Genomic DNA, 27,906 nt, shown 5'->3' on the forward strand with positions numbered 1-27,906 from the left:
GTCTGCGAGGAGGACGCCCCAGGAGTCGGGGCGGAAGGCGGGGCAGCCGCGGGGTGCGGGGCGTGGGAGAGCAGGCCGAGAGGGGGTGGCCTGGACCGCTTTCCCGCGAGCGAGCACCCCGCCGGGCCGCCTGGAAGCCGAGGGGCAGGCTCGGGCAGCTCCCCCGGCGGCTCTCGCGGTGATAAAACTTGAGAAATAACAAGGAGGGGCGGCTCGGCGTCTTCAGAGTCCAATCCGGTCTCAGGAGCGAACACGCTCTCGGGCAAGACAAGCCTGAAAGAGGCCCGGGCGACTTAACGAGCAGCCGAGAGCAGCGCACCCGCGGCGCCCCTGCACCTCGGCGGCCTGTGGTCTCCTGCATCCCGCCCGGTGTCCGCATCCTCCCCTCCCGGGCCCCGCGCCCCGATGGCTGCGCCCCGGCCCCAGAGCTCCCTGCGCGGAGCCCTCTGCAGGCAGCTGCTCCTGACCCTCGTGGTGAGTGGAGCCCGGGTGGGGTGGGACCTACCCAGAGTCGAGATGGAGCAGGGGGTGGTGGGGGATGGGCCGTGGTCCTGCGGGGGGACCGATGCGGGCGAAGACGACCGAAAGGGGACGTCCGCGCCTCTGCTCAATCTTGCGAGGGCACGGAGGAGCCAAATTCGGGCTCGGTGGGATGAGGAGAGGAAACGCGTCCTAGCGAGACGCACCCGGACCGAGGTTTTTATTTGGGACTTATTCGACTGTTTGAACACGAGCTGGGCTCTGGTTTCGCTGAGCTCCCTTTTGCGCCGCCGCGAGTGGTCCGGGGTCGGGGTTCGCGCTCCCTTCTTGGCTCCTAGTGATGGTGGTGGGGGTAGGTTTGGGTAGAGAGGGAAGAAGAGTGTTTGGTTAGGTTTCTGAGGATCCCTGAGTGAGTTACAGGGCGTTACTGGTGGCTCAGACGGGTAAAGAATCTGCCTGCAATGCAGGAGACTTGGGAATCTATCCCGGGGTCGGGAAACCCCCCCGGAGATGGCAATGGCAACCCACTCCAGCATTCTTGCCTGGAGAATTCATGGACAGAGGAGTCTTGTGGGCTACAGTCCATGGGGTTTGTTGCAAAGAATCGGACACGGAGTGAGTTACTCCGGGGTCCCTTGGGATGGGGACATTGGTGGGTGGAGGGGTTGGAGCGGTGTCCCTGGGTCCCAGGGTTAAGTTACCCCTGAAAAGCGGCTTCCAGGTTTTGCCTCGTTTGAAGGTTATTCAGCAACTCACCGGAGTGGTCCACCCCCGTGAGCCACCCGGCTTGGGGCAGAGTGTACCTGGGGCGTCAGAGGGTGGACAGCTGAATTAGGGTTGGAGGTTGGGGTTCGGTGGTGTGTTTGGGGAGTGGGGTAGGATAGAGCAGAGCAGATAGAATCAGACTGAGGTTGGGGTAGGAGTGTGGGGTTGGGTGGCACTTTGTCCCGGTGCAAGGAGGATTGCATAAGTCTAGAGCCCAGCCTGGGGTCTTTTGTGCCCGGGATACCTGAGACCCAAGATGAGATTCACCCGGAGAGGAAGTTTGGGACGATTCTCGAACTCGGGAGACACAAAGCAAAAAGTGGGGACTCCTGATGGTGTGATCCCGCTGAGCTGCGTTCTGGGCGTGCTCTGGAAAGGAGCCTCGGACCCTCGCCTTCCCAGCGCGTGAGGTCGGGTGGCGAGAGGGACTAGCCTGGCTCGGGAGCCGGTCGACTCAGGCTAGCCAACTAGTGCTTAGTGCTCTTCTGCCCCCAAGCAGGGCGAGTAGGTGCAAGCTTTGTCCTCTGTTTGAATCATCGAACTACGAATAAAGGATTGGTAGCTATGATCTAACATATATTTATGGACAAAGCATCGCATAAATGGGCACGTTGATCTGCCTGGCAGCTATTCCAAAAAAAAAAAAAAAAAAAAAGAGCTGATGACAGGACTCTTTACATACGAGAGCTGCTCTCAGAGTGTGCTCTTTTCTGATATATTTTAAAGCGTTTCCAGCTAATCTGTTTAAAAGCGTGAATTTAGTGTTTCGTGGTTTCTCTGAGAAAGGAGTTCGGGAACGGAGAGAAGAAACTGTGGACGTGCTGTGTTCCCAAGATTTCCAGTGTATTCGCTGGAGGGGAGGGAGTGGTATTGGAGGAACTGTCTGGGTGGCAGGGGGTGGCGGATCGGGTGTTGGGATGTGGCAAGACAAGATAGTGCCTGTATCTAAATAGAGATAACATCAGCTATAGTATATGATTTTCTTGTTTAGGATTATTTTTTAAAAGAATTTCCTAAAGATTAGATTAAATGATATCTTGGCTTCCCTGACCAGGGATGAAGCCCACACCGGCTGCATGGGAAGAGAAGTCAGCCACTAGACCACCAGGATAGTCCTGAGACTCTTTGTTGACCATCTTATGTCTGTATTTCCTTTTGACTCCCAGGACCTCTCCACTTTTCAGTTTAATATTTAAGGGCATAGCATTTTGGAAACGCAACTTTCACTTTATAGAATCCTTAATGGCGCTCTGAAAGACAATCCCTTGTTTAAAGTGAGAGCCCTTCAGAGAGTTCTTTAACACAGAACTGAAACTTTTGACGTATTCACTTTCCCATGTAGCTGCCCCGTAGTTTGTGGGATCTACCTTTTTCACTTTTCTCTTCTGAATCTGCATCCCTGTCCCACCCTTCTAGCCTCAGTATACTTTGTGTGTGCTCTAAACTGCTATTTAACGCACTTAGTGGCTCAGTCGTGTCCGACTCTTTGACCCCAGGAACTGGAACCCACCAGGCTTCTCTGTCCATGGGGATTCTCCAGGCAAGAATACTGGAGTGGGTTGTCTTGCCCTCCTCCAGGGGATCTTCTCAACCCAAGGATCAAACCCAGGTCCCCTGCATTGCAGACAGATTCTTTACCTTCTGAGCTACCACGGAAGCCCCTAAACTGCTACAATTAACTGCAAATCCTAATCGTGTTTCCTTACACATATACAAAGAAGGGGGCTGGTGGGGAAGGGAAGAAAGGAGAGGGAGAATCTAGAAAAGAACCATGTCAGATCTTCCTATTACTACTGAAAGAACTGAGTGTCTCTTAAAATGTTTCTCCTTTTAATGTAACACAAATTGTTAGGAATGGTGAAAACTAATTCATATTAGCTCAGTTGCTCAGATGTCTTATCCTCTATTATAAATAATGAGATCCTTTTACATGTGTATTTAATGTGTTTGCCATATCAAATCCACTTTGGGAATTAAATTTTCTATTCTATATTATACATAGTGTGTACTTGGACATGGTTAATTTATCATTTGCTAAAAGGGCTCTTCAAAAGGAATTAAAATAGCATTTTCCTTTATAACATACTTTCCCCCTTGAAGTATGTGGAATTCTACCTGCAACCTATGTTGACAACCTATGTGTGCTGTGTCCTTTCCCAGAATTTATAGCATTAAATAATGAGAATAATATGACTCCTTTCCCACACTTTTTGTTTATTGCTGTTCTTGATAACATTTGACATATTCACCTTTTTAAGATAAAAGTGAGTATAATACTATTATCTTTTGCATTGGAGGGAAAAAAAGCTTAGGACAAATAAAGGAGGAGAACTAGCTTATTTCTAAACTGTGTGCTTAGGAAGTCAGAGTTGTATTTATTTACATCAGTGCATCTTTATTTACCTTCTTCAAAGAAGGTTATTGTTGTTGGTATTCACACTGAGATACAGCTATATTCCATTGTACTTTCTGAGTCACTAAATATGTGTAAGCCATGCACATTTTTTGGTCCTGTTGTAATCCTTGTGACAGTTGCTATGCCATATATGGTATCTCTGGTGACCTGTGGCTAATTATACTTCCCATTTAGGGTCCCATCTTATGGAGTTTGGATAGAAAGAAATTTAGTAGACTCATCAAATCATTGAGAATATAGAAAGGTAAATCTTACAATTCAAGGTGATAAGAGTTTGAAAGGTAAGATTTCTGTCTTGGAGACAGCCAGTGTCCACAGGAGAAATGATGAATTGGAAATTCTGTGATCTTTATGCTCAAGGAGATATCCTTTATTTTCAGATAGTCTATAAACGCCTATTCTTTGGCTTCTTTTTCCTCTGTTGAGAAAGGTGTCATTTTAGAAAGCCTACTTGTGCATTCACTCTAAAATTGAGCAATAGTACAAAGGTGAAACACTGGCAGGTACACTGTTTTTTTCATTCTCTCTTGGCACTTAGACAGTTCCTTGAGGATTTGATGATTTGTACGATAAGCTTTCTATGATATGATTAATTAAATTTGGACAGTACTGTGAAATGAAACAAAGCAATTTATTTTTCCCAAACTAGCATAGACAATACTTTATATTATCATTTTTTAAAAAAAATGATACATTAAACAAATGATACATTTGTTACATTTTAATTTAAAGTTACTTACAACTCTAAGTTCTATCAATCAGATATTTAAAGTTGTTCTAGAGGGTTCTTCATTAAAAGAAATTCTTTTATAACTCAGTCAATCCAGAATTCATTAATATTAACAAATTTTTGTTTTGTATCTTGTATTTTTCATTGGGCAGTCACCAGATATTCTTAAAATACCTTTAAAAGTTTGTCATGTAATGGTGGTTTTATTTTTTTCTACTTTATTTTCAGTAATATATCCAAGTCTCACTAGCATAGCATTACATGTCTTTATATTTCAGGAAACATAGCATGACTGAAATTTATATGTGAATATCATCCTTTGCAATATCCGTCCCTTATATTAGGGCATCTCTGATAGCTCTGCTGCTGCTGCTAAGTCGCTTCAGTCATGTCTGACTCTGTGCGACCCCATAGACGGCAGCCCATCAGGCTCCCCCGCCCCTGGGATTCTCCTGGCAAGAACACTGGAGTGGGTTGCCATTTCCTTCTCCAATGCATGAAAGTGAAAAGTGAAAGTGAAGTTGCTCAGTCGTGTCCGACCCTTAGCGATTCCATGGACTGCAGCCTACCAGGCTCCTCTATCCATGGGATTTTCCAGCCAAGAGTACTGGAGTGGGGTGCCATTGCCTTCAGATGGTAAAAAATCTGCCTGCAATACAGGAAACCCTGGTTGGATTCTTGGGTCGGGAAGATCCCCTGGAGAGGGGATACGCTACCCACTCCAGTATTCTTGGGTTTCCCTTGTGGCTCAGCTGGTAAAGAATCCGCCTGCAATGCAGGAGACCTGTGTTTGATCCCTGGGTTGGGAAGATACTCTGGAGAAGGGAAAGGCTATCCCCTCCAGTATTCTGGCCTGGAGAATTCCATGGACTGTATAGTCCATGGGGTTGCAGAAGCGACTTGCACTCACTCTCTCCCCGGAAATCCAATTCGTGCCATAATTTCAACCACTCTCCAGCTACTGCTGACTCCCTGATTTGTATATCTGGCCTTGAGTTGCCCTTAAGTGTAGGTCTATCTGTCTAGCTGTCTTCTGGACCTTTCTGCTTAGATTTCCCGTGTGTGTGTGTGTGCTCAGTCGTGTCTGACTCTTTGTGATCCTTTGGGCTGTAGCCCACCAGGCCCCTCTGTCCATGGGATTCTCTAGGCAAGAACACTGGAGTGGGTTGCCGTTCCCTCTAGGTGGAATCTTCCTGACCCAGGGATCGAACCTGCATCTCCTGAGTCTCCAGCATTACAGGTGAATTCTTTACCAATGAGCCATCAGGGAAGCCACTCTGCTTCCACTAGATTTCCCACAGGAATATGGAATTTAATATACACCAGACAAAACTCATTTTTTTCACCGTTTTTGCCATCCTTGCTAGTATTCTGCTCCTCAAGGAACTGCTCTCTTCCTATATTGGTTGGTGTTACTTCTGTCTGCTCATCTACTTTATCTATTCTATATTATAAATGGTACGTACTTGGACATGGTTAATATATCATTTGCTAAAAGGGCTTGTCAAGGGAATTAAAATAGCATTTTCCTTTATAGGATACTTTTCACCTTGAATTAATTGTACATCATTTCCGGTGATGTTTATTATACAGAGACAAAGACGAATGACCTGCTGCTATATATCCAGCATGGATAAATTACACAGCATAATTCATGCAAAGAAATCAAGTTGCTTACAATTAGTGTATGACTATATATATGTAAGGCTTAAAATTGATAAAATGAACCAGTCTTCTTTAGGGGTACATACACATGGGATACAATTAAGTGGAAGTAGGGACGTAAATGATTTACCGAAATAAGAAATCATCCGTTAGAGTTTACTTGAATTTGGAGAGGTCCCTCCATTAGGGAAGAAAATGCAATTGGGGAGAGTTAAATAGGAACTTTGAAAATAATAGTAATGTTTTATTTCTAAAACTTTATAACTTTAAGGCAAGTGCCCTAGTGTTTCTTTTATTTTTTATTAAAATACATGTATAGTTAGAATATATCTTAAGAGGGACAGTTTTTTAAAAAATGAAACAAACAATATAGAGGATTAACGAAACTAAACACTATTATTTGAAAGTACAGACAAACCTGCTACAATTGCATAAGTGAAAAATAGAAAAGGCATAGATAAAACAATATTAGGAATAAAAACAGTCACATTTATGGAGAGGATAGAAGTTTTAACAAATAGATAATAATATTTATGTATTATTCTAGCTAATCTGAAAAGAGACAAAATAGGCAATTTTCTACAAGGTAAAAATTGCCAACATTGACTTGAAGAGGTGTACAAATTCTAAACAGACTTATAAAGACACTGAATTGGAAGCCAAATACCTCCACTTACACACACCCTCATATCCATCAAGCCTAGACCTGTGTGATAGGTGAATTCTTCCACAAATTTATGGAACAGATAACCTCTACCTTTTATAAATTGTTTCAAAAAATAGGAAAAAAAAAACCCTGGAACTCTCCCTAACTCATTTTATGAAGATGGTATGAAAAATAAGTAGAAGCCTGATCTCTCTTATGATCAAGCATTTTAAATATTAAAATAAATGGCAGCAAACCAGACCAATAATGTATTTTTAAGAACATAAAGGCCTGTTTATGGAATTTCAGTTCTCTTCCATTCATCTATATGTTTATCCTTATACTAGTACCACTCTGCCTTGATTATTGTATTTTTGTAGTAAGTTTTGAAATTGGGAAAATTTTCAACTTTGTTCTTTTCTAGGTTAATTTGGGTCTTTCAGTGCTCTGAATTTCCTCAAGGATTGATTTTCAATTTCTGCAAAAAAAAAAAACCAAAACAAAACCAAAAACCTATTTGGGATTTTGATAGGAGTGCCTTGAATCTGCCAGATGAATTTTGGAAATATGTGTTTTGACCTATGAAGAGGGGTTTTCTATTGCAAATGAAATTGTTTGCTTGCTTTTGGTTTCAAATTCTTTTCATTGCTAGTGGACAGGAATGCAATCAGTTTTTGTGTGTTAACCTTGTATTCTGCAACCTTGCTGAAACGATTTATTATTTTTGATAGTCTTTTAGTGGATTCCTTAGGATTTTCTATGTGTAATACAAGATCATATTATTTGAAAATAGAAACTATCTTGCTTCTTCTTTCCCAATCTGGATGCCTTTTATTGTGTGTGTGTGTGTGTGTGTGTGTGTGTGTGTGTGTGTGTGTGTATCTGCCCTGGCTAGAAGCTAGAAGCCCCAGTACAATGTTGAATAGAAGTGATGAGAGCAGGCATCATCTTCTTGTTTCTTCTGTCAGAGGAAAGCATTCAGTCTTTCTCTGTTAATCATGATGTGTTTCTTAGATGCTCTTTATCATGTTGAGCAACTTCTCTTCTATTCCTAGTTTGTTGGAAAATTTTAAATTGTAAATCAGTGTTGGATTTTGTCAATTGCTTGCCCCTATTGAGGTGATCATATGGCTTTGTTCTTAATTCTTTAAAAAAAAAAAAACACCTGCTTTACTGAGGTGAAATGGACACACAAAAAGCTGTTCATATCAAAGCATACCCCCTGATGAGCTTGGTAATAAGTATCTAGCTGCAAGATCATCACGCTGTATACCATAAGCATATCTATTACCTCCAAGTTTTCTCTTGCCTTCTTCACTTATTGTTATATTTTATTTTGGTAAGAACACTTAAGTTTTATCCCCTTAGCAAAAATTTTAGTATACAATACAGTATTATTAACAGTAGGCACTATGCTATACAGGAAATCTCTAGGATTTATTTATTTTGCATATATAAAACTTTGTTCTCTATTCTATACTGTATTAATGTGACCAATTTTTCCCTTAGGTCTTCAGCTTTGCTTGTGAAGCCTGCAAAAAGGAGACATTTATTATACCTTACAAACTTGAGGCAGACAAAATGATTGGCAGAGGTGAGAACTTTCAAAACAATGTTTTTGAAACAGAAATGTAATTTACTTATGCTGGAAAGAGCGTATTATCCAATCTTTGCTTTTGGAATTAGCCTGAATGTATATATAATTAGATATAATTCAAGATATGTTAAAATATATGTTCTGTTCTTTATAACCCTATAGAATTCTGTCATCGATTCTAAGGCAAATGTTCTAATCCATGCTTTTGTAGTCATTTATGTTTTAACAGTAAAAATTATGTAAATAATTATATGTAGAATGTAGCCCTTTCATTACTCCAGGATCCAAGCATTTGAGAGACATATGTAAGGAGCTCAGAGAGTCGGGCAGAATTTTTACCAATGCTATAGCTGCAGTGAGAAATACGACATGGTGTGCTGTTCCTTTCAAAACTGGGTTTATCAGTCATTTATTTGCCCAGTGAGAAGTTGCTGCTGCTGCTGCTGCTGCTGGTGCTGCTGGTGCTGCTGGTGCTAAGTCGCTTCAGTCGTGTTCGACTCTGTGCGACCCCACAGACGGTAGCCCACTAGGCTCCTCTGTCTCTGGGATTCTCCAGGCAAGATTACCAGAGTGGGTTGCCATTTCCTTCTCCAATGCAGGAAAGTGAAAAGCGAAAGTGAAGTCGTTCAGTCGTGTCCGACTCTTAGCGAACCCATGGACTGCAGCCTACCAGGCTCCTCTGTCCATGGGATTTTCCAGGCAAGAGTGCTGGAGTGGGGTGCCATTGCCTTCGCAGCAGTGAGAAGTTGGAGAACCTCAAACTTTCCCAACAACCAGGCAGCTCTGTTCAGATGGAATTTCTCCATGGAACAGGAAATACTGGAAGAAAATATCATGATTTTGTTGAGAGATACAGCTTGTCCCAGAGATACCAAATTTACTTTTTCAAAAAGTGTCCCATTCCTGGGAAGGAAGAAAAGAAAGGATGTAAAGAAATGTCAGGGGTGTTCCTCTAGGGAAATGGACCAGAGTTTATCACTCTGGTAAAAACGTGAACAGAAGGGAAATAAATCATCACTTCTAAAGATGTTTAGTTTTCTTTCTTTCTTTTTTTTTTTTGACTTAACGTTTCCATCTGTGACAGATTTGAATTAAAGTGAAAACACTACACGTGGGTAACATGAATTCTTTGAGAGGATATTACTTAAGTGGGTATTAGAATATCACTTTGGTTTCTGTTAAGGCAGATGAGTGTATTTGATACTTTTAGATATGATATTGAAACACTGGTATGAGACTTGTATTTTATAACTTTGCACTTGGGAAAATTCCCAGGGAGAGAAGAATTTCAGAATTTCAGTAGGAAGCCCCAGAAAGAAAGGAACAACAACACAAAGAGAACCGCGGTCCCCAGGGGAGTTAGTGAGGTTGGGGTGGGGCAGGAAGAATTTAAAGATTTTTCGTATTTGACTATTTGCCGAACCCATATACTCTGTCACTCTTTGAGTTCCTGTGTATAATTTCTGGCTGAAGACAGGTGTATCTTAGAAGACTTACTATGTTGTTAAGAAAGGCTCTTCTGTTTGTTTATCCAGGTGTGCGTGTGTGTGTGTGGGTGTGCAGTTCAGCTTTGTCCTGATTGCAACATGCATATGTCTTCAATAGGAAGATCATTTTCATAAGCCTTTTAGAAGAATATAGAAGTTTTAAGTACCTTATTTAAACAAATATGCAATCCAGAATTATCATTTTTAACAGAAGAAGAATGATCACTTTTAAAAAGTACGTGTAAAGAAGCTGGCTAAAATATTTGCTAAATGAAGGCTGATTGGTTCATTTCATTCCACTTAATGGTTTTGAAGAAGATTGTATACATTATTAGAACATTCCCCCCACCCCCCCTTTTGCATGTGTTTCTTACTTTACAACTTGAAAATTCTTACTTGCAGTTAATTTGAAAGAGTGCCTTGGGTCTGTAGACCACATCCAGTCCAGTGATCCTGATTTCAGAGTTCTGGAAGATGGGTCAGTATACACAGCCCACGCTGTTGTGTTGTCTGATGAGAAAAGATCTTTCACCATACGGCTCTCTGACACAAAGAAACAGACACAGAAAGAGATTCTTGTGCTCCTGGAATATCAGAAGAAGGTATTCAAAGTCCATTGATATTTTCAGGCATGTTTTTCTTATCATTTAAATGCTCTCATTAAACATTGCAAAGAAAAGGATAAATAAGATTTATCTTCCTCTTCTTTTTTTCCCCTTTCTGTTTGCTTTCCCTTCCTCCCTGTCTCCTTTTCTCCCTCCTCTTCCCCTCTCGACTTTGGTTAGACATTGACTTTGGATCTGGCTTTATTGGATCTAATGGCACCTCTCTGGGAAGGCTTCTTCCACCTCCAAAGTCTACTTGCTTTTGCCTGCCTGCGTCAGTTTGGTAATCCCTCTGTTGCAGCCTTGGTAATTTTTTATTAGTGCAAACAACCTATCCACAGTTGTTAAGGACATGAGTCAATCTTTGTTACCTCTGTTACTACTGCTCAGTTACCCCTGACCCAGAGTCAATAGGTACATTTTAAATTAAGGCTAAGTGAAGTAGTTCCCAGTGATTTCAAGTGCCACAGTCATTCTGATGTTAAAATAGGATGGAAATCCTGTAGTATGTATGTGTCTGAACGGTATTAGCTGTCAGCCAGTGATTATTCACTGTAGTTCCAGATTCTACATCAAGAGGAAGGCTGTAGTGAATTACAACTAATCATTGTGAAGTGTATTATATTAATGAAAAAAGTCACTTAAATTAATAAATTTATGCTTAACACTTTAATAATTGCTTAATGTATTATTAATTAATTCTCAGGAAATACCGCATCTTCCTTACTATACCATGAAATGAAATGGAAATCACTAAAAACTCCAATAGAACTTTCAACAATGATGGAAAAGTTCTATAATCTGCACTGTGTGATATGGTCACCCAACATTAATTAATTAATGACTACTGACAATTATCATGTGACTAGTGCAACTGAAGAATGGAATATATGCTTTACTTAATCCTAATTAACTTAAATGGTCACATGTGGCTGTGGCTTCCTTATTGGACAGTGGAGTTAGAGTGTTTAGGCAATGAAGAAAATGCATGAGCTCACTCTGGTTCACCTGAGAGTATGAGGTTTTAGCAGAAAGAACAAGTAAGAGCTGTCTATAGCTTGTTAGAAAGAGGATGCATTCTCTGTTTCATTTTGGGACAGAACAGAAAGAACTGAAAGTACAGTGAGATGATTTTCCTAATCTGAAAGTTTGGTCAGGATTAATATAGAAATGTATACAAACGGAAATTCTTTGGTTCATGAAACCTTTAAACTCTGGTTACATTTTTTCAACCTAATTCAGAGAAGATCGTATTATCTAGTCTTTAGGTTCAGCATGCACATACTGGAGACTGGTCCATCTACTGTTTTACAATGAAGTAGGCTGTGATACTTTTTGTTTAAAATTGTTAATTGTCTTTCTCTCAATTCAGGTATTGAGGAAAAGACACACTAAAGAAACTGTTCTCAGGCGTTCCAAAAGGAGATGGGCGCCTATTCCCTGCTCAATGCAGGAGAATTCCCTGGGACCTTTCCCCTTGTTCCTTCAACAGGTAGGTTTTCCATTCCTTCTGACTGGGATTGCTTTAGTTCCAAGAGTCTGTTTTGTTCAGGTTTTAGTAATTCTTTAAACATTTAAAAATCAACAGATTTGAAGATATTCATGAAGAGTAAAATCACTAAAAAATTAATAATGAGAAAAACTAGAACATCACTAAAAACTAATAATTATAATATGGTAAAGACTCTGAAGCCATTAAATGATCTTTATTAGTTAATTCATTCATTTAGCAGCTGGCTATTGAGAACCTACTCTGTCCTGTCGAAAGCACTGCTCTAAGTACTTAAGCTAGAGATACATTTAGTCATTTGGGCTTCCCAGGTGGTGCTAGAAGTAAAGAAACTGCCTGCCAGTGCAGGAGAGTTAAGAGATATGGGTTTGATCCTTGGGTTGGGAAGATCCTTTGGAGAAGGGCTTGACAACCCATTCCAGTATTCTTGCCTGGAGAATCCCATGGACAGAGGAGCCTGGCAGGTTACAGTCCTTAGGGTCACACAGAGTTGGACACAACTGAAGTGACTTAGCATGGCATGGCCTTTGCTCTCATGACCTTCCCTGGTGGCTCAGATAGTAAAGAATCTGTCTGCAGTGTAGGAGATGTGGGTTTGATCCATGGGTCAGGGAGATCCCTTGGAGAAGGGAATGGCTACCTACTCTAGTATCCTTGCCTGGAGAATCCCGTGGACAGAGGAGCCTGGAGGGCTACAGTTCATGGGGTCACAAAGAGTTGTATATGACTGAGTGACTAACACTTGCTCTCATGTAGTTTATGAATCTAGTGAGGAAGATAGAAATAGGCAAATGATTGTAACATTAAGTGATAAGCCCTGAGATGGGAATGGATTGGGGTGATCTGAGAATTCATGGGGTGAGTACCATGTCCTGAGATGACAAGTGGTAAAAAACAAAAAGAAGACTTAGAGGGGGAGGCAACTAAGTTCAGTGCTGAAGGCTGGGAGAGTGTCGTGCAGGTAAATTGTTGCAGAAGAAGAAAGAGGGACAGAGGTGGAAGCAAGCATGGTTCCTCATAGGAGCTCTCAAGAGCTTAGTCTTCCTGTGTGTGATGGGAGTGGAACAGGAGATGGGGCAGAAAGGCAGGTAGGGTCCAGCTGGAATGGGCCATTTGTGCTCTGCTGGGCAGTTTAACTTCTTCCTAAAAACAAGTCTTTTTAAAGCAGGGTCAGATTTACTTTTCATAAATGAAAATAAATAATAAGTATGCAATGAAAATAATGACTGAGGTGGAGCTATGGCATGGAGCTCGCCTTTTTCCTTTAAATGTCTATTACTCTGGTCAATGTTTAATGCTAATGGTGCCACCTGTGTCCTACTTATTTACGTTTTTAACTATGCTTCCGGTGTCTTTCTCGCTTATAGGAAACTCTACCCAGTGCTGTCCCTTTGTTTCTTCTTTTAGGTAATTGTATTTTAAGCACTGATGAGGCCTATTAAGAAATTGATTTCTGATTATCAAAGTTATAGTGATCAGAGATAATTACGGCCTTAGTACTGTTAAGCCGGTCACCACCTCTCAATCCTCGTTTCCTTGATGTGTGTGTCCATTTGACTTAGCTGACCTCTCCCTTTCTTCATCCAGGACAACGCTCACCCAGCTTTCCACCTTTTTTGCTGGCCACTCCTTCTTGGTATGTCTTGCTGGTTCATCCTCACTCCCACTTCCCCCTATTCCCCACCACCCCAACCTCTGTCTTAAATTTTGGAGAGCTCACCTATGAACCTTGTCTCGTGTTTATTTACATTCATGTTCTCAATGATCTCATCCAGCTTCATTGCTTTAAGTACTTTTTATACACTGGAAACTTAAAACTTCATTATCTCTAGCCCAAAATGCCTAATTAAGATTTCCACCTGGAGGTTAAGTAGACACGCCAAACTTTGCATATAAAAATCAAACATTTGGATTTTCTTATTAAAAAATATCCTCTCTTCTCAATTAATGGCAGCTCCATCCTTTCAGTTGTTACCACAGTAGAGTCTGTTTGGTAAGGTTTTATTGTGGAGAGCATACTTCTTAAGGAATTAATAGATAGGAATTTACTGCGTTCGTGCCAAGTCGTTTCAGTTGTGTTCCACTCTGTGCGACCTGGGCACTGTGTAGCCTGCCAGACTCCTCTGTCCATGGGATTTTCCAGGTAAGAATACTGGAGTGGGTTGCCATTTCCTTCTCCAGGTGAAATAGATGTTGAGCCCCAATTTATCATATCCAACCATTCTTTACAATTAAAATTGTAATTCCTTTATTATTATAGGACAAGAATCTAGCTGTATTTTACTAAGATCTTAAATTATACAGGATAAATATGACAGAGATTAAGTCATTTCATGTCAAAGTATGATCCAGTAAAGAGATTCTAATTTGAGAAATCACCAGGGACCCAGGCTTCTTCCTTTTTAAGCTTGGCCATCCTTCAGGTTCAAGATGGCTCATCCTTCTGTCCAAATGATGGAACACACGCCTCCACTTTTCTAGAGCACAGTCTGAGTCTCACCTCTGTTGGGTTGGCCAAAAGTTCACTTGAGGTTTTCCATGAGATGTTATGGAAAACTCTAACAAACGTTTCTGGCCAGCCCAATATTATTAATTTTTTTTTTGCTAAATCCCATTGATCCCTTTTTGCATGATCATACCTAATTGCAAGGGAGATAGAAAAATCTTTCTTCTGGACCATCTTATGCTCAGCTGTAAGTTCTAACATTAAGGAAGACGGGCAGAATAGACATCGGGGAATACTAGCATCCTCTGACTTAGTGACATCCCTGACTTCAGTCTTCACACCACACAGCCAATCCATTGTCAAATCCTGCTGGCTGTATCGTCAGATTCGATCCAGAATCTAACTGTTTTTCACAACTGCTGCTGCCGCCATGCTAGTCTAACAAATAATTCTCTCCCCTGAATTCTTACAGTAACCTTTTTTTTTTTTAGCAGTAACTTTTAAATAGCCTTCCTGTTTCTTCCCTTCTCACCCAAGTCTAATCTTGACAGAACAGCAAGAATTAGCCTTCTAAAATATAAATTGGATATTGTTGTTTAGTTGCTTAGTCGTGTCTGACTCTGTGAGATGCCATGGACTGTCACCTTGAAGCTTTCTCTGCCCATGAGATGAGATTTCCCAGGCATACTGGCATGGGTTGCCATTTTCTCCAGGGAATCTTCCTGACCCAGCGATGGAACTCGCATCTCCTGCATTGGCAGGGGGATTCTTCACCATGGAGCTACTAGAACTCCAGAAATTGGATATTCCAGTTCCAGTTCAGTCGCTCAGTCGTGTCCGACTGTTTGTGACCCCATGAATCGCAGCACGCCAGGCCTCCCTGTCCATCACCATCTCCCGGAGTTCACTCAGACTCACATCCATTGAGTCAGTGATGCCATCCAGCCATCTCATCCTCGGTCGTCCCCTTCTCCTCCTGCCCCCAATCCCTCCCAGCATCAGAGTCTTTTCCAATGAGTCTTTTCCACCTCGCATGAGGTGTCCAAAGTACTGGAGCTTCAGCTTTAGCATCATTGCTTCCAAAGAAATCCCAAGGCTGGTCTTCAGAATGGACTGGTTGGATCTCCTTGCAGTCCAAGGAACTCTCAAGAGTCTTCTCCAGCACCACAGTTCAAAAGCATCAATTCTTCGGCACTCAGCCTTCTTCACAGTCCAACTCTCACATCCATACATGACCACAGGAAAAACCATAGCCTTGACTAGACGGACCTTAGTCGGCAAAGTAATGTCTCTGCTTTTGAATATACTATCTAGGTTGGTCATAACTTTTCTTCCAAGGAGTAAGCGTCTTTTAATTTCACGGCTGCAATCAGCATCTGCAGTGATTTTGGAGCCCCCCAAAATAAAGTCTGACACTGTTTTCCACTGTTTCCCCATCTATTTCCCATGAAGTGATGGGACCGGATGCCATGATCTTCGTTTTCTGAATGTTGAGCTTTAGGCCAACTTTTTCACTCTCCATTTTCACTTTCATCAAGAGGCTTTTAGCTCCTCTTCACTTTCTGCCATAAGGGTGGTGTCATCTGCATATCTGAGGTTATTAATATTTCTCCCGGCAATCTTGATTCCAGCTTGTGTTTCTTCCAGTCCAGCGTTTCTCATGATGTACTCTGCATATAAGTTAAATAATGAGGGTGACAATATACAGCCTTGATGTACTCCTTTTCCTATTTGGAACCAGTCTGTTGTTCCATGTCCAGTTCTAACTGCTGCTTCCTGACCTGCATACAGATTTCTCAAGAGGCAGATCAGGTGGTCTGGTATTCCCATCTCTTGAAGAATTTTCCACAGTTTATTGTGATCCACACAGTCAAAGGCTTTGGCATAGTCAGTAAAGCAGAATAGATGTTTTTCTAGAACTTTCTTGCCTTTTCCATGATCCAGTGGATGTTGGCAATTTGATCTCTGGTTCATCTGCCTCTTCTAAAACCAGCTTGAACATCAGGAAGTTCACGGTTCACGTATTGCTGAAGCCTGGCTTGGAGGATTTTGAGCATTACTTTACTAGCATGGGAGATGAGTGCAATTGTGCGGTAGTTTGAGCATTCTTTGGCATTGCCTTTCTTTGGAATTGGAATGAAAACTGACCTTTTCCAGTCCTGTGGCCACTGCTGAGTTTTCCAAATGTGCTGGCATATTGAGTGCAGCACTTTCACAGCATCATCTTTCAGGATTTGAAACAGCTCAGCTGGAATTCCATCACCTCCACTAGCTTTGTTCATAGCAATGCTTTCCAAGGCCCACTTAACTTCACATTCCAGGATATCTGGCTCTAGATTAGTGATCGCACCATCATGATTGTCTGGGTCGTGAAGACCTTTTTTGTACAATTCTTCTGTGTATTCTTGCCACCTCTTCTTAATATCTTCTGCTTCTGTTAGGTCCATACCATTTCTGTCCTTTTTCGAGCCCATCTTTGCATGAAATGTTCCCTTGGTATCTCTAATTTTCTTGAAGAGATCTCTAATCTTTCCCATTCTGTTCTTTTCTTCTATTTCTTTGCATTGATCGCTGAAGAAGGCTTTCTTATCTCTTCTTGCTATTCTCTGGAACTCTGCATTCAGATGCTTGTATCTTTCTCTTTTCTCCTTTGCTTTTCGCCTCTCTTCTTTTCACAGCTATTTGTAAGGCCTCCCCAGACAGCCATTTTGCTTTTTTGCATTTCTTTTCCATGGGGATGGTCTTGATCCCTGTCTCCTGTACAATGTCACGAACCTCATTCCGTAGTTCATCAGGCACTCTATCTATCAGATCTAGGCCCTTAAATCTGTTTCTATGTTACTATTATCTAAATTCTCCAATGGCTCTCAGTCTGACTCCAAGAAAAAGCCAACATCCTTGGAATCTCTTATATGCCATTGCCCTGTTACTGCATTCATCGTCATCTACGACTTTCTTTTCCCTTAGTCCTCTCTACTCCAATCACACTGCCTTCCTTGAACACTCCAGACATCACCCTGGTCTGATCACTTTACACTTCCTGTTTCCTCTGCCAGGAAGAGTCTTCTCTGTTTATTGTCATTCTTTTCAGTTTTGTTAATTCATCTCCCTAAGAAACATTCCAATTGACATTCCTTTCATCAGGATATGAGAGTCCTTGTTTGCCTCATCCCTGCCCACAATGGGTAGTATTGTTTTTTTCTACCTTTGCCAAATCACTAGATGGGAAACTATGCCTTTTTGTTTTCAATTAGGTTTTCTTTGGTTACTATTTATGTTGAACATTGTCTTCATTAAATTTGGGAGCTTTTAAAAAATCTTTTGCCAAATTATCATAGTTTGTTACCATTTTGGAGGTTGATGAAGTGACAAAGGTGATTATTCTTAAAATAATCTCTTTAAAATAAAAAATGTAAACATATATGTTGTATTTAAAAAACAGCATTTTAATGAAAAATTTTTTACATATGCTTTTTCCTTTTAGGTTCAATCTGATGCTGCGCAGAACTATACCATCTTCTATTCAATAAGTGGGCGAGGAGTTGACAAAGAACCTTTAAATTTGTTTTTCATAGAAAGAGACACTGGAAATCTGTATTGTACCCGGCCTGTGGATCGTGAAGAATATGATGTTTTTGATGTAGGAGCTTTATCAATACACATGACTTTTAAGTGATTAAACTATGTTTCTTCTGATACTCCATCTACTCTTTTCTGTCTTCTGCACTCTCTTTTTTGAGGGCATCTTAAAGACAAAGGAAATAGGTTGTATAATATTTTGGAATGCTTGGTCTGCTATTTATCTCAACTTCTGTTAGGTAAGCGTAAAATGAAGCCAAGAAATTTAATTGCATTTGGATGTAAATTCCAGCAAATTTCCAAAAGTTAGTATTGTTTCTGTGGTTTTCCTTCTCTCTTTGGTTATGGTCCTTTCTCCTCTCTCTAGGACATGGCCACAGTTGATTGGAAGAGTCATCTTCCAATGTCCCTCTTTTGCTCCTTTTTTTTTTTTTTCCTTTCTTTCTTGGTCTTTCTTCAGCATGTATGATTATCTGATGATACCTGAGAACTACATAATGCAGCAAAAGTGGGAGACCAAGCCCAAACAAGGCACAATAAGTCAGTATACTGATAAGGATGCTGCTGCTGCTGAGTCGCTTCAGCGTGTCCGACTCTGTGCGACCCCATAGATGGAAGCCTACCAGGCTCCCCCGTCCCTGGGATTCTCCAGGCAAGAACACTGGAGTGGAGGAATCAATGAGGAATAAGTCACTTAATTTTCAGTGTAATAATTCAGACAATTTTCAGCATGATATAATAAATGCTCTGGGGTTATGTAATTATTCCTGTGGTTCAGGGGAGCTGATTCTCCATAGAAAAGAGGGCTTCTCTTCCTAAAAGAAAAAGGAAGAGGTGCTAGGTAAGTAAAACATGACTGATGGTCACCATGTGACACTTTGCTTTTGGCTGGAAATTTTTCAGCTCAGTGTTATAGTCACATGCTAAAGAGAAATATATTCTATCTGACTTTACACTGCTTTTGGTTAACCAGTAACGCAGAAGTAAATGTAGTGGTTTTGTGAGAAAACCTCTTACAAATATGTGATCTATGAGGTAAAATAATAAAGGAGCTTAGTAGTGACAAAATTTGGTAATCTTTGCTTTATTTAGATGATGTAGTTTGGATTTTCCCCACTGCAGTGAAGTGACTTGTTTCTCCCTATATGATTTTATGATTATGGGGAGAATAAGGACTATAATCCACCCTGCTATATTCACATTTAATTCCTTAGTCTAATGGCCTGACACGCTGTATTCTCTGACACACTGTATTCTGATCTAGGATTTATTTGAAGTGTAGCCACTTCTACCAAACACTGAGTACTCTGAACTATAATATTAACAGTGATAGTCTTTCTACCTTCAATGCTTTGATAACTAAAGAAGTATTAAATAGAAATTTTTAGAATGATTTATTACTGAAAAGATTTGCAGAGAAGTTAGTAGATAAAGCATAGAATTTTTCCTTGCTGGAATCTTTCAAAATGGACTGTTCAGTTTGCTTTTCACTGTTTTACAGCTGATTGCTTACGCGTCAACTGCAGACGGATATTCAGCAGACTTCCCTCTTCCACTGCCCATCAGAGTGGAGGATGAAAATGACAACTATCCCATTTTCACAGAAGCAATTTATAATTTTGAAGTTCCAGAAAGCAGTAGAATTGGTAAGACAACACTGAAGAGCAAAATATGCTGTATTAAATGTTTATATACATTGTTTGAGAGATTGAGTTTTTGCTCAATGCCACATCATTGTGAGATGACACTGGACTCATATCTACTTAGTTGGATGCATATAATCCCACCAGATTCAATCAATGTGTAATTTACAAGGTATTGCAGGAGTTTGATATTATAGGCTTCCTAGGTGGCTCAGTGGTACTGAATCCACCTGCCAAGCAGAAGATGTGAGTTTGATCCCTGGGTCAGGAAGATGCCCTGGAGAAGGAAATGGCACCCCATTCCAGGATTCTTACCAGGAAAGTCTCATAGAGAGAGCCATGGGATTGCAAAAGAGTTGAAAATGACAGCGACTAAACAACAGCAACATAGGAGTTTGTGGTGTTGCCGGAATACCAATGAATTACAAAGGGAGATAACAGTTATTCAAGCTTTGTACCATATTTTGCTTTTATACTTCATTTCATTTTATTATTATGTAGGTTTATCATTATCCTCAGCTCCAAGGGAGGATATGCAGTGTAGACTCTAATAAAACTAAAATCAGTGTAGATATTTTTATTAGGTTTTATGTAGGAAGGTGTTGAATGACATCCACTGAGCATACAATTTTTTAAAGCTCTTATTTATCTCTTCTCTTTAAAGTACTGTTTGACTACTCCCAATTTAGAGTGAATACTGAAATAACTGTAAAGAAACGTGCATCACATGTTCTCCATCCTAAACACCTGCTCTCACATGAGGAAAAACCATATGTTTCACTTTAGTTCGTCCTTAAATGTGGCATTCTTGATGTCTTCTAGACTTGAAATGTGAAAAATTGTTGTTCGTGTATTTGTTGTTGCTTGGCTGTGTTCAACTCTGCAATTCTTTGGACTGCAGCCCGCCAGGCTCCTCTGTTCATGAGATTCCTCAGGCAAAACTGGAATGGGTTGCCATTTCCTCCTCCTGGGGATCTTCCCGACTCAGGGATTGAACCCACGTCTCCTGTGTCTCCTGCACTGCAGGCAGATTCCTTATTGTAGAGCCAGCAGAGAATTACCTCTTGCAATAAAGTTGAAAGGAAGCGAGCTGAACCATAAAGGAAACTTTACTAACTTGCTTATTAATGTTTCTTGTATATTTATTTACATCTTCACTGGATTCTTACAGCTGCTCTTTCTTTTTATATTTTGCTTTGATAATTTAGTGTCATAGATGTTAACCTCCTTAGTACTCACATGGTACAATTAAAAAAATAAAAATAGTTGATTTGGAGTTTAGGAAGCCTAGTTTTTGATTCAGGGTCTGTTATTATTTCACTGTGAGAACTCACTGAAGTTCCTTTGAGTTCTCTGATCTATAGAATGAGTTTAATTATGTTAGATGATTTAAAATGTTTTTAACCTCACAAGTCTATGACTTTTTTACATTTTTCTATTTTCAAAGAGGGATTATTGATCTTAGATTTTTTCTCTAGCATTCTCTCTCTTTGGTAGTAACAGAGAAAAATTGAGAATACTTTGATGCCCAGATTAACCCAGGATGCTTTAAGCATCTCACACCAGTAGGTTCAGACCAAGTTAAAGCTGTATTAGTCTAAAGGTGTTCCTTGAATTTATTTCACACACACATGCTTTGGGCAAAGGATGCTCAGCTAATACTGAAGTATACACTTGTGGAAAAGAATTTTCAAGTCAAGATTTTAGGATGATTTTATGTAATAAGTAAAGGTGTTCTATATCCAGAGAATTAAAATAGTGTTTATGTCTTCCTGTCAGTGAAATTGTAGAAAGAAAATTTATATTACAAAGCTTATAAATAGTTTTCTATGAGAAGATAATTTATTTTCTTATGATAAGATTATTACTTCATGTCTTCATACTGATCCACTGCAAAAATCTTTTTGTTAGTTATAAATATGTATTTGGACATTCTCTACAAATTTATATCTATATTTATATACATACTGGAGAAGGAAATGGCAACCCATTCCAGTATTCTTGCCTGGAGAATTCCATGGACAGAGGAGCCTGGCAGGATACATATATATATATGTATATATATGTGTATATATATATGTATATTTAAGCACAAATACATACACATATATAAGGTTTAAAAATATAATGACAAAATTATTAAAAATTAATACTTCTTTGCACTAATACTTTTACTTGCTTTTATTTCCTCAAATATAAAATTTCAATGAACATACGTATCATGTATATGATTGTATGTGTCTATATATTGTTCCTCAGGCCAGCCTCACATACAGGGCTATAGGTGAAGTGGATTTATGTATTATAATTTCATGGGAACACTCTTTTTACACTTTAAAATGCCATATGTATGTCCTCTTTGATACCTGAAATCTTTTACCAGAGCAATATTCATACTTTCCATACTGATGAAAAATACCAGTAGCTCCAACTGAAGCAACAGTTGACTTAAATTCTCCCTAAATAGTAAATAGTATGAAATAAGGTAATGTGGGGCTGGCAGCAATGGGGTTTGGATACTAATCTGGTGAAAGAATGAGGCAAGTCAAGAATTAGCAAAAAGAAAATTGTAGAAAGGAGAGACTGAGATGTGAAAGGTCAACATGATCATCTATCCAATTATATTCCAAGTCAGTCTCGATTAATTATTAATCAAAACTTTGATTTTGAAAAATCTGATTTACTTTAGAGATATGGTTTATCTCTCCATATTTCAATATGTGGGAATACGTGTTGAAATTATTCTTGGATGCTATTTATATGTTTTTTAGTAAATTTACTTTCAAATAGTTTAAACTGTGGACAAAGTAAATCTTGATTCTTAGCATTAAAGTTTTTCATGTTATAAATTTGAAGTCATCTTCACCAGTACTATGTAAAGACGGAATATTGCTGGTAAGAAATACAACTTAAATAAGGTTTCCACTGTCAATGTTAGACTTTGAGAAGTGTAGCTATGCCTAAACATATTTTGCAGTTCTGAAAAGACTCCTTTTTTCTTAAAAAAAAACCCAAACATGTAGGTACTACTGTGGGAGTGGTTTGTGCCACGGACAGAGATGAACCAGACACGATGCACACGCGCCTGAAGTACAGCATTTTGGAGCAGACACCGAGATCACCTGGGCTGTTTTCTGTGCATCCCAGCACAGGTGTGATCACCACAGTCTCTCATTATTTGGACAGAGAGGTAACTTTCACAATCTACAGATTTGTTATTTTACTGGAGGTTGAACCCACTACCTCCAATTTACTATAATTTGCTATCCTATGGATTAGGCATGTGTGCATGCCCAGTCATGTCTGACTCTTTGTGACCCCATGGACTGTAGTCCACCAGGCTCCTCAGTCCATGGGATTTTCTAGGCAAGAATACTGGAGTGGGTAGCCATTTCCTACTCCAGGGGATCTTCCCGACCCAGGGATTGAACCTACATCCCCCGTGTCTCCTGTATTGGCAGGTGGATTCTTTACCACTGAGCTACCTGAGAAGCTGGAGGATTAAGAGTTTCTCATTTTATTTTACTTAGGCATAAGACAATAAGAATTCCTGGCTATATTATTAAGACTTGTTATAATATGATTTCTATTTCCTTATATAAGAGAAACCATGAGAGATAGAAGTAAAAATCAATTAGTATTTGGGAGTGAGAAAAAAGATATTACTTATGAAAGTTGATATTATTGAATATTGTTTTAGTTCTTGTGTATGACTAGTTGGTTCTAGCTCAGTGTTCCAGCTCAGTTCTCATGTAGGACAATTAGTTTTGCTTGTTCCATGAGTATAGATTATACCCTGATCCCTATCCTGTTATTATAGATATGTACTTGGAGAAGGAAATGGCAACCCACTCCAGTGTTCTTCCTGGACAGAGTAACCTGGCAAGCTACAGTCCATGGGGTTGCAAAGAGTCAGACATGACTTAATGACTAAACAACAACAGAAAAAAACCCAACTTTTAATCAGGAAAAGATTAGTTAAGATAAAGTAGATGGATTGTCAAAAATTTGCAGCACTATTTGGATGATATTAATAGCATATTGTTATGTGTATAGCACTTGATGCTCAAATTCTTTATGCATAATTTTAATTCATCTTGATAATTTCCTTGTTGGATTATGTAGGGATTACATCCGCTCTATGGAGGAGAAAGGTGACAGTCAGAAGGATGGATTGACTTGCCCTGGTCAAATTACTGCACTGTATTTTCTGATCTTTCATTGTTGGTCTTATACATTTCATCAGCCCATATTTAATCCAGAGTCTTGCATTATTGACCAAAGCAGATCAATCAGTTTCACATGTACAAAGAAGCTTTATTAGAACACTTCAGTGGTACCTACTAAAACTAGAATAACATAAATGGAAGGATCGATATAACTGGGAGAGATATTAAAACAGAAATCAATGGTATTTGATCCCAGAGCAAAAGGGAAGGAGGTGAGAACATATCAAAAAGAATAAAAAAATTACAAAGCTTTTATTTATTATTATTTTTATTTTTGTGGGATAGTGACATTCTATGTGATAAAACACACAATGGTCATAACAAATGGGAATGTTTGAAGGGAATTATATGAATATATTTTTGTATCTGTGGGATGTGGTAATCAAGTGAAAACAAGGATTTTTCCTAATTTTTCAATATTGACAAATGAGACTTAGAGTAAATGAATAAATTAGGGTTACACAGCTTGTAAGATACAGATTTGGGATCAAACCCCAGATTTGCTCACTTGATAAAAAAAAATCGAATGGGATTTTGTGGGTAACAACCATGAAATGTGTTGTAGGGGACAATGCAGGAAGTAAAGAAATGAAAAAGGGAAATGAAGAAACTTCATTTAGAGGAGGATCTCAGAGAGTTCCAGAGCTTTTGGAAGGAATAGTTTGGGATGGGAATGTTAGTTTCCACTGTAAAAGAAGGATGAGTAAAATAAAGACCAAGGAAGGGATAGAGGGAAATAGAAAATGATGAAAAATAAAAGAACAAGAGGAGTGGCTAAAGAAGAGTAAAATGAAGAGAAGGCAACAGGGGTGATTGTGCCACAAACCAGTGAGTCCATTTCAGCATCAGCACACTATCTGCAAACTCCAATCTCAGAGGTCAACAGTGATCACCTAACTGCCTAATCCAGTGGTTAATTATTAAAGCTCTATTACTGGCAATTATGAAAACTCTCTTCTCTTGGATTTCTGGTTCTCCTCCTGCTTCCCTGATCTTTTGTTTTGAGCATCTGTCCTTTGCTTATTCTTCTTACTTCTCCTAAGCATGAAATACTAGTGTTCCTTACATCCTCTGCTTTTCTCATCCTTTATTCTCTCCCCTGATAACTCAGTTGGTAAATAATCCACCTGCAATGCAGGAGACCCTGGTTCGATTCCTGGGACAGGAAGATCCTCTGGAGAAGGGATAGGTTACCCACTTCAGTAGTCTTGGGCTTCCCTTGTGGCTCAGCTGGTAAAGAATCCACCTGCAATTCAGGAGATCTGGGTTCGATTCCTGGATTATGAAGATCCCCTGGAGAAGGGAAAGGCTACCCACTCCAGTATTCTGGCCTGGAGAATTCCATAGACTGTACAGCCCATGGCGTTGCAATGAGTCTGATATGACTGAGCGACTTTCACTCACTCTTTCCCTGGAAATTTGATTCTTGCCATAATTTCAATCACTCTCCAGCTACTGCTGACCCCAAGATTGGTATTTCAGTCCTTGAGCTTCCCTTAAGTATAAGTCTATCTATTCAGCTGTCTTCTGGACCTTTCTGCTTAGACTTCCCGTGTGTGTGTGTGTGTGTGTGTGTGTGTGTGTGTGTGTGTGCGCACTCACTCATGTCAGACTCTTTGTGATCCTTTGGACTGTAGCCCACCAGCCTCCTCTGTCCGTGGGATTCTCCAGGCAAGAATACTGGAGTGGGTTGCCATTTCCTCTAGGGGATCTTCCTGACCCAGGGATCGAACCTGGATCTCCTGAGTCTCTTGCATTACAAGCATATTCTTTACCACTGAGCCGTCAGGGAAGCCACTCTGCTTCCATTAGATTTCCCACAGGAATATAGAATTCAATATACACCAGGAAAAACTCATTTTTTTCACTCCTCCTTGCCAACCTTGCCAGTACTTTCCTCCTCAAGGAATCACTGTCTTCCTGTATTGGCTGGTGATACCTCTGTCTGCCCATCTATCTAAGTAGGACCCCAGAGCAGCATCCTCAGCCCCTCTTTCTTTCGTAACTATGCATACAATCTGTTCTCAAGTCAAACTGCATTTTGACTTATAAATAACTTTCCTATCACCCTTGCTTTTTGTCCTTATTGCTAATGCCCCAGCTTTTGACTGTTTCAGGAGGCTTCAACAGGTTCCTTGGAATTCCAGCTCAGTTCACTCCCAATTATGCTCAACCTTCTTTAAAAACATTCTTTCTAAAACTCAAATGTTCCTATTTTTTACTCCCCATATGACTCCCATAAAACCTTCTATTACCTGCAACCTAAAATGTAAATCTACTTTCTTACTATGGATCTTTGTCACTGAAGCTCTGCCTACTTTCAGCTTTCTTCCTGTCTACCATGCTTTTGGGTGTATACAAATAGGGAAGTCAAGTAAAAGCTTGGATACACATAATAGAAGTGTGTGCCACTGTGGTTTCCTTTATACATCTAAACAAAGGTTTTCAAAACTAATTACATATTTCCTTTGTTTTCAGGTTGCAGACAAATACTCATTGATAATGAAAGTACAAGATATGGATGGCCAGTTTTTTGGATTGATGAGCACAGCAACTTGCATCATAACAGTTAAAGATTCAAATGACAATTTGCCCACTTTCAGACAAAATGCTGTAAGTAGATAATATCAAAATTGATTTCTATTGCTGTTTTTAATTTAATCTGAATTAATAAAGTATTTATCATTCTTCAAAGTATCTATGCTTATTTTATAAAAAAAATGAAACAGATGGCATATAAATCTCTTTTATTTATTCATATTGGTATTTATACTATCTTTCTTTTGTTAAAGGCTATGGTATTAGTCTTCATTTGTATCAAAGTTCTTCATTCATGTAAAAGTAACCCTTAATAAAACAATGTTTTCATGATTCATGTTTTGAAATAATCTAGGCAAAAGCTTTAAGAACAAGTACTTTTGGAGTGAAAGACATGTTTTACTTTCTTTGTAGAAGTTTCCCTTATAAGATACGGTTTTAATGAGTTCTCTCTGTTTCAGTATGAAGCATCAGTCGAGGAAAACATGGTCAATGTGGAAATTCTAAGAATACCTATAGAAGATAAGGATTTGATTAACACTGCCAATTGGAGAGCCAATTTTACTATTTTAAAGGGCAATGAAAATGGACATTTCAAAATCAGTACAGACAAAGCAACTAATGAAGGTGTTTTGTCTGTTGTAAAGGTATAGTAAATAATGAGTAACTGACAATTTGGCAAGTTTTTTTTCTTTTGCTTTTATTTTTTAAAATTAATTTATTTTAATTGGAGGCTAATTACTTTACAATATTGTGATGGTTTTTGCCATACATTCATATGAATCAGCCATGGGTGTACATGTGTTCCCCATCCTGAGCCCCCCTGCCACCTCCCCCAACATCCCATCCCTCAGGGTCATCCCATTGCACCAGCCCTGAGTGCCCTGTCTCATGCATCAAACCTAGATGGCGATCTGTTTCACATATAATATTATACATGTTTCAGTGCTATTCTCTCAAATCATCCCACTCTCGCCTTCTCCCACAGAGTCCAAAAGACTGTTCTTTACATCTGTGTCTCTTTGCTGTCTCACATATAGGGTCATTGTTACCATCTTTCTAAATTCCATATGTATTTGCATTAATATACTGTACTGGTGTTTTTCTTTCTGACTTACTTCACTCTGTATAATAGGCTCCAGTGTTATCCACCTCATTAGAACTGATTCAAATGCATTCTTTTTAATAGTTGAGTAATGTTCCATTGTGTATATGTACCACAACATTCTTATCCATTCATCTGCTGATGGACATCTGGATTGCTTCCATGTCCTGGCTATTGTAAACAGTGTTGCGATGAACATTGGAGTACACGTGTCTCTTTCAACTTTGGTTTCCTTGGTGTGTATGCCCAGCAGTGGGATTACTGGGTCATATGGAAGTTCTATTTTCAGTTTTTTAAGGAATCTCCACACTGTTCTCCATAGTGGCTGTTCAGTTCAGTTCAGTCACTCAGTCATGTCCAACTCTTTGCAACCCCATGAATAGCAGCACACCAGGCCTCCCTGTCCATCGCCATCTCCCGGAGGTCACTCAAACTCATGTCCATCGAGTTGGTGATGCCATCCAG

At 39.8% G+C, this 27,906-nt stretch overlaps 1 protein-coding gene across 2 annotated transcripts in view; it reads left to right on the forward strand.

The window, feature by feature from the left end:
• Positions 1-224: 224 nt before the first annotated feature.
• DSC3 (desmocollin 3) overlaps positions 225-27,906 on the forward strand; it is a 58,645-nt gene continuing 30,963 nt past the window's right edge. For both annotated transcript variants that reach the window (XM_027960712.2, XM_042239202.2), the window contains exons 1-9: positions 225-474; positions 8,212-8,296; positions 10,189-10,388; positions 11,764-11,883; positions 17,832-17,987; positions 19,428-19,572; positions 22,593-22,759; positions 26,277-26,411; positions 26,798-26,983. In XM_027960712.2, coding sequence (XP_027816513.2) covers positions 406-474; positions 8,212-8,296; positions 10,189-10,388; positions 11,764-11,883; positions 17,832-17,987; positions 19,428-19,572; positions 22,593-22,759; positions 26,277-26,411; positions 26,798-26,983 — 1,263 coding nt within the window. In that variant the 5' untranslated portion in view covers positions 225-405. The remainder of the gene's footprint in view (positions 475-8,211; positions 8,297-10,188; positions 10,389-11,763; positions 11,884-17,831; positions 17,988-19,427; positions 19,573-22,592; positions 22,760-26,276; positions 26,412-26,797; positions 26,984-27,906) is intronic.

This window comes from Ovis aries, chromosome 23 (genome assembly GCF_016772045.2).
Source record: "Ovis aries strain OAR_USU_Benz2616 breed Rambouillet chromosome 23, ARS-UI_Ramb_v3.0, whole genome shotgun sequence".
Lineage (NCBI taxonomy): Eukaryota > Metazoa > Chordata > Mammalia > Artiodactyla > Bovidae > Ovis > Ovis aries.